This window comes from Diceros bicornis, chromosome 21 (assembly GCF_020826845.1).
Source record: "Diceros bicornis minor isolate mBicDic1 chromosome 21, mDicBic1.mat.cur, whole genome shotgun sequence".
NCBI lineage: Eukaryota > Metazoa > Chordata > Mammalia > Perissodactyla > Rhinocerotidae > Diceros > Diceros bicornis.
This window is the reverse complement of record NC_080760.1, coordinates 18,390,785-18,403,273: the sequence shown is the minus strand read 5'-3', so window position 1 is coordinate 18,403,273 and position 12,489 is coordinate 18,390,785. Positions and strand designations below refer to the sequence as shown.

Here is a 12,489-nt window from a genome sequence, read left to right as displayed (position 1 = left end):
ATCTATAGTAACTCCCAACATACTCACTTGGTAGCAATACTCTTTCAGGCTTGAAATCCTGACTAAAATGGTTACTAGGTTAATCTATATTTAAAAATTTAGACTTTTATTTAAAAATTGGAGTCATATCAAAATAAAAATTCCTTAAACAAAATTAACATGGTATATATAATCTGAATATACTTAAACTATATTTTGAATCACTAATAGTTTTTTGATACTCAATTTGCTCATCATTATATACCATAAAAGTAGTATACATATGTTTACCTTTTACATAAGGATTAAAAAGACCGAAGTGTAATAGAGCTAAACAGTCATAAACATGAGAGTCATGGCTCTGCTAGGGACACTTACAGAAGCTACATTTGCATAATTTCCTTAATTAAGTACAATGGACTTTGCTCTGATCCAGATATCAAAAGGAAAAACATAATTTATAAGATGTATATTAAGCAGAAATAGAGAGGAAAGTAAAAATGGCTCCTAGGAGCAAGACCTCTCAAATAGTAATACAAAAAACTCAAGATTCAGTAGCTAGTTCAAGTATCAGTAAGTTCCTAACAGAAACTCAAATTTTTAGAATAGCGGAAATATTCTGAAAAGTTAATAGTATGGCAGGAGTGTTACATATCCATACCTTCATTTTACCCAAAGGATTACTTGTCAACTGTCCTGAGCGAATTATAGAGGGACATCAATTCTTAAAACAAGGGGTGTTTTAGTAAGTCTAGGTCTTGACTGATCCATATGCACTGCAAGGACCCAGGCATAATCCTTAAAGATTCACCCCCAGATATCATTCTAGGGTGAACCCCTATGGCACTACAGGTACCCATCAATGATCTGACTTGATTGACGAAGGCTTGAGCTTTTCTCTGGATCCTTCTGTGGTAATAAGAGTTTTATCATATCTCATGACATAGCATAGTTAAGCAGAGAACGACTGGGGTGAGAGACCCTAGACGAAAACGCTTGCACGCTATCACTTATATTTTAATCGTGGGCAAATTACTTCATCTGGCTAAATCTCAGTTTTCTCATCTGTAAAATGAGTATAGTAATTGGACCTATTTTTTGAGTACTAAATGAGATACTGCATACAAACTGCTTAGCATAATGTCTAGCACTCCATAATAATAATAATAAAAAAAACCCATCCCTCTTTTTCTGGCTGGCAAACAGGGCATACCATACTGGCTACATAGTTTAATGTTAATTGTCGGTGATTACTTTTAGCACCCAAGAGGGGTCTCACAATATCACACTGACATTCATCTCAATGTGGCATTGTCTCTCGGCATTGGTTCACCTAAACTCTCTCCTGCCTACTGCAACAACACTGCTCTGTCCATCCTGGGAGAGCGCTGCATGGATGAGAGAAGACAAGGGAGGATGGTGTGCCTGCTGCATCATGTTCTCTCGACTCCTCAGAATCATCGTTTTTTAAACGTTTTAACTCTAACTCAAAATAAGAAATACACTTTTATTGTAATCTAGTACACATATAAAATGGGGAGGAGTACTGTAAATATGACACACTGATATTTTAAAAATTGTGGTAAAATACATATAACATAAAATTTGCTATTTTAACCATTTAAAAGTGTACAGTTCAGTGGCATTAAGTACACTCACACTGTTGTGCAACTATCAACACCATTGATCTCTGGAATTGTTTTATCTTTCCAAACTGAAACTCCATAACCATTAAACAATAACTCCCCATTCCCCTCTCCCTCATCCCCCAGCAACCACCATTCTACTTTGTCTCTGTAAATTTGTCTGCTCTTGGTATCTCACATAAATGGAATTATGCAACATTTGTCCTTTTCACATAGATATTTTCTATTTTATTAAAAAAAAATTCCAGCTGCAACTTGCTAAATCGATTTCATGATCCACTAATGGGCTGCAATCTGTGGTTTAAAAAAACAGGCTTAAATGGGTCTTCAGATAAAGGACGCCTTCATATCTGACTTTAAAAAACAGAGCGAGCAAGAGAGAGAGAGAAATCTCCCACGGGTCAGAGAATAAGCACCAGGACAGAGAGACTTCATTAATACCATCAGCCTAGAACTTTAGGTGAGACTGGAGGAACGCCGAGTACTTTGGGGAATGCGTATGGGGAGAAGGACTACCTGGCAAAAGACCAACTCCCTGGAGGGGTTGTTACATAGAGTTCAATCACCACCTAAAAGGAAATAGTAAAAGGCTTCATAATTTTATTTATTTATTTATTTATTTTCCCCCAAAGCCCCAGTAGATAGTTGTATGTCATAGCTGCACATTCTTCTAGTTGCTGTATGTGGGACACGGCTTCAGCATGGCCAGCAGTGTGTGGGTGTGTGCCCGGGATCCGAACCTGGGCCGCCAGCAGCGGAGCCTGCGCACTTAACCGCTAAGCCACGGGGTCGGCCCCTAAAAGGCTTCAAAAAGACACTTGAGGAAAAATACAAGCATCCTTCTACCCAAAGGAGACAAGGCAAAAACTCCTGTTCAGCCCTAGGAAAGAATTTTCTGGATAAATCCTGGATTATATCATTGTATGACTAGCAACATAGGTGACAAAGTGGTTCCAAATGTCAATATTTCTATCTGAATGGTTTATGAAAGTCAAAAGATTTTTAAAAACAGTACCCAACAAATTTAGGTACATCTAAAAGTGCAGATCCAAGTAGCCAAATGGAGGGGAACAATACCTGGAGGCCACAGTCACCTTCTGGTAGAAGAAAGTTCAACCAGTGAGAGAAAAGAAATGATCCAGGGACTTGACCATCACAACGCTCTTCCTCTGATTCCTCCACTGTCTATATATGCAAGAATCAAGGCTTTGGGAAATGAAAAGCATCTGCTCCATCCACACAAAAAAGCTGTGGACCATTGTCTCAAAGATAACTAAATATGAGTGGACAGTGACTTTTTTTATGGGATCTTCGGGGAGTAGGAGAAAATCTTTTTTTTTTTTTTTTTTTTCCGGCACATATAAAGATGAAAGTACCCCGAAAAACTCACTAGAGTTTCAAATTTCATTGCGTGAAGAAAAAGCCACACACCCTCAAGCCACTTCTCTTTCCAGGATGCCTTCTTCCACGAACCAGCATTTTGGGGATGGGGATATAAAGTCCTTGTAAGCAATCTGCTCTGAGATGTTTAGCATCATGAGAAAATGACCATGCAATATGGACCACTATCCACCAAAGACTTGGCACAGGTGAACAGAATTTAGCAGTATCATCAAACAACTTGTAATCAAGATAACTGGACATATATATCAAGATCTGCACAGTTATTATTGTGCTACATGATAATTGCCTGTAATTTGTGTGACTTTACATAGTCACATACTTCTGGAGTTAGCCGTTCGGGGTGAGGATAAGAGGGAGAAACAAAGTAGAAAGCTGTTCTGGTCTATCAGAAGACATCTGATTGATACCAGACCCAGGGAATCTAGCAGGGTGGCCCAAAGCCTGAGAGCTGGGCCCACCACTCTGTTTCCCTTTTTTCCTCCTAGGGTCAGTCACTGGGTAAGAAACTGTAAATTCTAAATACAGTGAGCACTTGCTGGCTATCTTCTGTTTGCTCTCTAGATCCACTTTCTATCCTTCCTCATCTTCTTCTCTGCCCCTGGACAGTATCAACAAGTTGCTTTGTCCTCTGGTTTGTCCTTTGGTTCAGCCAGTGGGAGATGCCCACCAGAGATTAGAAGGTGGAAGAACAGTAGGGTGAGGGTATGTATTCCCCTGGCTCCTTCTTGGCCACATCTCCACACATTGCTGTGTCCCTCTACCAAAAGCAGCGACAATCACCCACTCTGAGTTACTTTTGGTAATGGCTCTATCACCTGGCTCCTTCAGGCCTAAGAGTGGGATAGTTCCCCAGGGTTCCTAGCCCCAGGGTACTGAATCTTCCGTTAGCCCTGCCCGCACTTTTCTAAATAGTCCTTTCATTAAACTCTCCTCAACCACCCAGTTTGAGTGTGCTGTTTCTTGTCAGGACCTAACTGATAAATGGGGTTTATTTAGGCTTCAGCAATAGGCAATGGGTGTAGTTTAATACATATCTGGTGAGATTAAAGATAAATAGTTGAAATAGATATCCTGATCATGGCTTAAAGGTTGTATCTCTTGCCTCCAGTCCACTGTACAGCAAATAGAAGTCTCCTATAGATCAATACTACTGTAAAAATTAATTAAGCTTTAAGTTACTTAACTTCAAATGCTACCTTCAAGAAAACATAACCATTACCAATCATTCTTTTTCATATGATCAAGCAAACCATTAGTTAAAGATGGTAGAATGTAATTATTACAAATACACAGAGATTGAATTAAAGATAGTATACCCGTATGAGATAAACAGACCAAGGTTTAAGAGATTGAACCTTTTGTCTCCAGTATTTTCTATTGAAGGCTGCCTGCCACCCCTTGGGCTGAGCATCCTATTTTTAAGGAAGACCTCAGATTAGAAATCAGTGTCTCAAGGCCAAATAGTTAGTTGGTAATAAAGGCAGGACTTAAACCTGGGTCTTCTAACTTGAAATTCTCTATTAAATAGTGCTTCTATTTACTTATACACAGTAATGCTATTACCACTGAGTTACCCTATACTGTTGTAACTTTATGCCAATTGTGGGCAATATGCTTTATTTTTTTTTTTTTTAAGATTAAGCTTCATGGGACTTATTTTTAAGAACTTTCTTCTAGTAATGTATAAGTCTGATGCGTATCCTCCTCAAACTACTGAGAATATTACTTATGATAAGACAATCTCTAATCATAAAACTGTCAGTTTTTGTTCAGTTCTAGATTTCTCGTGACAAAATATACTAAAGCTAACTGTAGCAGTTTTTTTCTGCATGAACTGTTGACGTATTATCAAAGTACTGATGTTTTCTCTCTAGAAATTGGATGAAATCTATTCACTGTCCCTTTTGAAAAATTTCTTAATAGTATTTTATTATGTTGACTTTTAAATCGACTCTTTAAATTTAATTTCATTAATATCAATTTCTACCTGAAAAATGGTTAATGTCAAACAATTTAAAAGCAAGATCCATTGTAAAATATTAGGTAATTGGAAAAATCCCAGGTGAGGACAAAAGATCGGTGATTACAATGTCAAAAGCTTGTTGAAAAATTGCCTGAATTTGATCGTCTGCATAAATTTCCATTCCCTAAAGGTTCCACATTTCTGTAGCGCTAAGCTTACCACAAAAGTAATTTTTATGAATGTTTCAGATTCAGAAGAATTAACCTTTGTCTAACATGCTTTTTTCAATGATGCAAGTGCATTCTTTCATAACTAGAATCAAGAAATGATTTCTAACTCGATACTATTAATGAAACTCAGATTTTAAAAAATCAATTTCATTACCCACAGCTCTATTTTCTGAAATTTCCTAGTTTCTGACTAGGTATCCTATACTAAGAATAGGCAATCTTTCTATCCATCTGCAAACTCCTCACAGGATGGGTATTCTTTTCTTTTCTTTTTTTTTTTCTTAATAATTTTATTTATTTATTTTTTCCCCCAAAGCCCCAGTAGATAGTTGTATGTCATAGCTGCACATCCTTCTAGTTGCTGTATGTGGGACATGGCCTCAGCATGGCCGGAGAAGTGGTGTGTCGGTGCGTGCCCAGGATCTGAACGCGGGCCGCCAGCAGCAGAGCGCGCGCACTTAACTGCTAAACCATGGGGCCGGCCCTGGGTATTCTTTTCATTGCTGCATTACATATAGGTAAAATCAAGATCCCACCCCTCTAATATATTTTCACTAATTGTATATTACTAGATAATACACTAGGAAGGTAATTATTTTTAAAGAATCCAAATGACCTAGAAATAGAATATATAAAGTATAAAACATTATTATTAAGCATACAAAGTAATCAATGAAAAAGACTATGAGGTTACAGACTAAAATGTTAACAGAGGATATCTCAGTGTAATATGACTATGGGTGGTGGTATTTTCTTTATTTCCCCAATGTTCTCCAATAAACACATATCATTATTGATGAATAAAAAAAACCATTCAGGGCCGGCCCCGTGGCTTAGCGGTTAAGTGCGTGCGCTCCACTGCTGGCGGCCGGGGTTCGGATCCCAGGTGTGCACCGATGTACTGCTTCTCCGGCCATGCTGAGGCCGCGTCCCACATACAGCAACTAGAAGGATGTGCAACTATGACATACAACTATCTACTGGGGCTTTGGGGGGAAAAATAAATAAATAAAATTATTAAAAAAAAAAAAAGCATTCACAGCTATTTATAATATAAAGCAGGAATCAGAATACAAAACGGTGTGCTATGATTATAACCTTGCAAAGCAAACAATAATGGGCAAAAATAAAGGTAACATAGAAAAGAGAGAATAGTTAATGTGCAGGGTGTTGGAATGGTGGATGTTTTTTCTCTCTGTTAGTCTGAGAATGTTGTTTGGGGGAAAAAGAAGAGATTATATAAAAGGAATAAGATAATGCTCAAGCCCACTCATCAGGAGAATTTGAAGGTAAGACACTGAAAGTGATGAACAGCAAGACGGGCATAGGCCCACCCCGTACACATAATATCATATGACCCAAGAAGATTGTTCCACTGATAGTGATTTAGTATCTTCTAATATCTGGAAGCTTGTCTTTTAAAGTTTTTTTTAAACCACCTAAGAAGGATATATTTTCAAAATTTATCTTTTTAGAAGGAGCTAATTCAATTTATTTAACCTTTTCTTTTAACGCCCCAGGGTTATCACTATACATATTGATTACCGTATCATTAAGAGTCTATTGAGGTGTGTATAGCTCTTTTCCTCTATAGTTTTTGGTTCAGGATGACTGGATTTTTTTTCTTAGTTTGCATTTTGTACTTTTTTCTTTTTATATTTAAGGAACAGGTTCTCAGTGAGGGCTCACAGGGCTGTATTATGAATAAAACACAGGATTATTAGTACACAGACTTTGAAACATTAGCTTCTATCTTGCTTCCTGGTTCTCATCTGTAGTTCAGACAGAAGCAGCTGCTAGACAGCTGAGACAGAGCTAAGTGAGGGCTCACTAGATGAGATGACCTGACGATTGTTTCCTAGTACAATGTCACTATTTCATTTTTCACTAAGTTACCTTTGGTCATCAGCTCCATTTTGACTGCTGTTCAAGACAATTCTCCAAAGATCCGAGGATACCAGTTTCTTCTGGTCATTCACAAGACTGATATTTGGCAATTGCAGTTCACAAACTTTACTTTCAGACAGACTAAATTCTCGGAATGCAACAAAAATCTTCTGGAGTTCATCCCAGTATTCCAAACTACAAGGAATCTATGTTAAAATAAAGAAGATTTTAGAAGTTGCAAATAGAAATTACGCTTCTATATTTGTTGAAATGCAAATTAAACCTTCATAAAAGTTATAACATTAATAAGACTTTTAAAGGGGATAAGGTTATAAAAGACAGTAGTTTAGAATTTCGTTCCATAGTTTTACTCATCCTGTTTACTTTATTTTAAAAGACTCATTCAAAAAATAAATAAATAAAAGACCCATTCAAGAATAATACGTGAAAATAGCCAAGAAATTTTGTAAATAAAAGAGAAACAATGGGGAACAAATTTTACCAGGTGTTAAGTGTATTTTAAAGCTACTGCAATTAAAAGATAAGGTTGGAGTAGTAACATACAAATAGATTAGAAGAATAGAATAAAAAATAGTGTAAGGTGTAAGTATACATAAATTTTAGTATGTAATGAAGGTGCCATTTCAAACAAGTAGGGGAAAAGTGGGAAATGAGGTTGCAAGAACTGGACAGCCATTTGGTAAAACCAAAGTGAATCCATTTGGTAAAACCAAAGTGAATCCTTACATCATTCCTTCACGAAAGTAAATTCCAAAAGGATCAAAGTGTTAAAGGCTAAAAACTGAAAATATAAGAGAAAAAAATCAGTTAATATTTTTATCATAATAGGGAAGCCTTTTCTATGTATGGCATGAAACCCATGGATGGGAAAAAAACCACACAACTGACACAATCATAGTAAAAAAAAAAAAAGGAAAACTAGGATAAGACAGGTAACATTAATGATAGATCTAGGAATAATTGTCGTGATAGCAGAGAGCTCTTAACAAATCAATGAGAAAAAAGTAAGCGTACAGAAAAATAAGCAAAAGCAGTTGTTGGAAAAGGCATTTAGCCATGGGCCCTGAATGTCCCTGCATGTTTTTGCTAGGTAAGCAAAGGACGCAAGGCCCTGGGAGCTGTTAACTTTGGCGATTTCACCGGTTGTGTTTGCAGAGAGCAGCCTTGAGGGATGAGGTAAAGTCTTTCTCCAGGACAAAGAGCAGACTTGCTCTAAAAGAGGTAGATTTGACAAGCTCCACGTTTCTCAGCTGTGCCATTCCCCCTAGAGGCCCTTCTGCATCAACCTCATGGGACCTGGGGGCAAGAGGAACCAATGCAAACATGATGCTCATGCTAATTGTGCCTTGCCATGAGCAATAATGTTTTTTGTTTCTGACCCAAGAGTCTTATGTCTTCCGCCACCATCTACGAAACACTAACAGGCTAATTTATTAGTTTGCAAAAGGTAAAATCCCAGACTCTGACAGCAATTAGTTCACAGAATAAGAAATATAACCAGCCAGTAAACATGAAAAGATACTCAACTTCACTAATACTTAAAGAAATTCAAATTGATGAACAAAAATATTACATTATTGCTTTAATCTAGCAGTTTTAAAAGACTGACAATTCCAATTTCTGTACAGGTGTGGGGAAAAAGCATTTTTACCCAATATTTTTGGAGGGTAATTTGGCAATATCTATTAAATGCTTGGAAGTATACGTCTAAGAACGTCTTACAGAGATTCCAATGTCAGTGTGTGTGTTTATGTATATTTACTGCACTACTGTATTAGTAAGAAATTGGAAACAACTCAAATATCCATCAATAGGGGATTAGTTAAACATAGCACGCAGATCTATACAATGGATTATTGTACAACCATTAAAATGAATAAGGAATATCTATATATACTAACATAAAAGACAACCAAGATTTATTACTAAATTTTAAAAAGTAGGCTTTAAAATAGAACATGTGAGTTGATCCCATTTGTTTTAAAAGAAAAAAAGAAGATTGGGCTCAGATATGTCTGTTTTTTTGGAAGCATTCCCTAATTACCATCCTTAGAGCTTATACTGTCTCTCTTGTGTCACTTCTATATCTAATAAACTCCTCTATCATAGAACTCAATACACTTTACAATTCCTTGTTTACATGTTTGTCTCCTTTAGTTGACCCTGAAATCCTAGAGGCAAAAATGGCACATTATTTTTAAAAATGTTCTTAGTATCTTACACAGTTTTTGGGATACAATAGGATCTTAATAAAAGCTTCCTGAATGAATAGATTTCTCCTTAACTTTTCTTTCCTAAATAAGTGATTCTTAATCTTTCAATGGGAATAAATTTTACCTCCACCTATAACAAAGTTTCTTTTCTTTAAACAGGGACTTGAATATCCATGTGTGGAGAGATGCTAGATGGAAGAAAGGGGAACAAAATGGACATGAATAAGAGGCTAACAGTGTGATGAAATAGAAGCATATGTTCTGGTCAGTGATAAGGACAAGTAACACACTCATAGTATTCCACTTTTAGCCACCATTTCTTGAAATTCTCTCTTTTCTTGCTTTCTATGATATACTTTTTTCTAACTTTCCCTTCTCTGGGTCTTTGTTCCTATATTCTCTTTCAGCCTGAAATACCCGTAGATTCCCTAGTTTCTCATTGTCTCATGTCTAAATCCTTCCCATCTATCAAGGTCCAAATGAAATACCACTTTTCTTTGAGCCTTTTCACCCCCCCCCCTCAGATGGAAAAATTCTCTCCCTTTTCTGAAGTCCAATAGCTTTTTGAAATGAGAATCCGTTTCATAGCTCTTATCACTGTATACCTCATGTTATAGTTATTTCTATACATGACATCTTCCTTAGTAGACACATGCCTTGAGGGAATGATTTCCAGTTGGCTAAGCTTTGGATTTTCACAGCACCTGGCAAAGCATATATAGTGAGTGTTCAAAAAAAAGTTGCTGAATGAATAATTCATGAATGAATTAATGAATATACATATACTGGGTGGTTCAGCCCATTTCTGGCACATTAAAAAATCTCCACAAAGATGTACAGAAGATGAAAGCATGAACTTTGGAGTCAGACCTAACAGGATTTAAGTCCTAGCTCCATTAGCTATGAGTCCTTGGGTAAATTAATTTCTCTAACATCAATTCCCATTATCTCTAAAAAGGGGATGACAACACAACTACTGTCATGAAATGTTGTGAGGATTAAATGAGACAAAACATCTCACTTAATATCCACATAAACAAAGCTTAAGAAATGTTAGCTACTAATTATTTATCCTTGTCATGCTCAAAAAACACTTCCTAAGCTAGGGGTTGTGACCAGAATCAGGAAGGTTGTGACTAAGAGTCCTGCTTGTTAGATTTCTTAACAATGGCTTGGATCCCTGGGAAGAAAATAATAAACCTTGAACCTGGATATTCAAGAACACTGTAATCATAGTTTAATATGGTTTTGTGCTACACACCTATTAAAATGTGGCCCTCTAGGTTGGCTATGACTTGAGAGATAAAGGAATATCTCATTGTTTAACTCCTCTTGTGACTGCCAGTGAGTCAGTCCTTTGGCTTAGGACATTCATAACCAGAGGTGCATAAGATGTGGGAAGTAGGATAAGACAGAGAAAAATATAAAAATCTCAGTGGAAGAGGGCAAATAAGTTTATAAAAATCATATTTAATACACCTATTTTTTTTGTAATACAAATAATAGAATGTAAATTCAAAATTATCTTCTTGGTAGAGAGGTTACACACAAAATAGGGTGAAAAAAATACTTATTTCTGGTATTATCTCCAGACGTTCTCCATTAAAATATATCATAGCTTATGAAAATTATCTGTCACATTGGAAAGCAGAGTAGGGTCTTAAGGAAAAAGTACTAGCGAGATTTGATGTACAAGGCGAGGGTTGGAATAGGTCCATAATATAAGGCAATCCAAGCTGGGAACCATTGCGGGAAGCCATTTCGCAGTTTAGGGGCAATGAAAGTGGACTGTACCAACAGTGGGGCTTAAGAAAGGAGGAACTGCTGGAGTTCAAAAAGACAGATTTGGAAAAAAGCCAAAAAAATCTTTATTTGGTTCACAACTTTGTGTGAGGTGGGCTCTGTGGTTACATACTTCAATTGGAACATTCCAGGCTACTCTGAAAATTCAGAAAACAACAGAAAACTACTACAGAAATACATCCCAAAATATGTCAGTTATGTGTTTGTCAAGATTTTCCTTTATACACCCTATTTTCCCTGGTTAATAAAGGAGTATTAATAAATTCACTCCAAAAAAGACTTCTGTTGAAAAAATTTTAAATTGTATGCCTATAAGTGTGCTTGCAAAGGTCACATAGTAATCCTTTTCCCCATTATAAGGATATATTTGTCTTCAAAACTTCAAAAGAAAAGCTAATAATAACACTGAGTACAATTAGTATTCTAAAGGTAATTTTAGTCAATTGTACATTCAAATATATATTGATCCATAAATTTATAAACCATATAGATATAATCTTTATATATTCTTATTTCTCCATTAAAAAAAAATCTTGTTGGTATTACACTCAGGATAAAATCCTGGCTCTGACACTTAGTTGTCTACAACTAAGCAACACTTTGTTACTCTCTACAACCTTCAGCAACTTATTTAATGACTGATCCTCAGGTCCCTCATTTGTGAAATGCAGGTAATTAAAACTATATTGTTTTTAGGCTGTGTTAAGGATTTTGGACTTTATCTTAATGTCAGTGGGATATCTTTGAAGAGTTTTAAGCAAAAAAGTAATGCAGTTAAATTTATCTTTTTAAAAAAAGATAAATTTATCTTTCTGGATACTGTGTAGAGAATGGATTAAAAAGGGGCAAGCATGGATATGAAAAGACCAATTAGTAGGCTAGTGCAATGTCTAAGCCAGAAATGTAGATGTCTTAGAGTATGGCTGGTGGCAGTAGAGCGGTATGTGGGAGATTCTCAGGACATAAAAGTTGGTTGACTGATCAGAAAGGAGAGGGAAGTGTTAAGGATGACTCCCAGGTTTTTGGCCTGAGCAACTGTGTGGATGCTGATGTCGTTTACTGGGATGGGTAAGATTAATTGTCTCGCTGGGGAGTAGGTTTGTGGTATGTGTGGGGTAGAGGAGGGTAGATCATGAGTTCATTTTTAGACAAGCTGAGTTGGAGGCACCAATGAGCCATCCAACTGGAAATCCTGAGTAAGGAGTTGGCTATTCTGGAGAGTGAGAGAGGGAGTTAACTGGGTTGATACATAGCTATAGGTTTGTCTAGCCTTTTGTCAGGAGAGTGTAACGGAAGGACAGAGAGCAATGAAGTTTAGGGCATTTATTTGCAAGAGGGTGTTT

At 36.6% G+C, this 12,489-nt stretch overlaps 1 protein-coding gene across 7 annotated transcripts in view; it reads right to left on the bottom strand.

Moving 5' to 3' along the window:
- The window catches only part of VPS13B (vacuolar protein sorting 13 homolog B), a 739,916-nt gene that overhangs the window by 98,160 nt on the left and 629,267 nt on the right, over positions 1 to 12,489 (bottom strand). For all 7 annotated transcript variants that reach the window (XM_058564706.1, XM_058564703.1, XM_058564701.1 and 4 more), the window contains one exon: positions 7,119 to 7,315. In XM_058564706.1, coding sequence (XP_058420689.1) covers positions 7,119 to 7,315 — 197 coding nt within the window. The remainder of the gene's footprint in view (positions 1 to 7,118; positions 7,316 to 12,489) is intronic.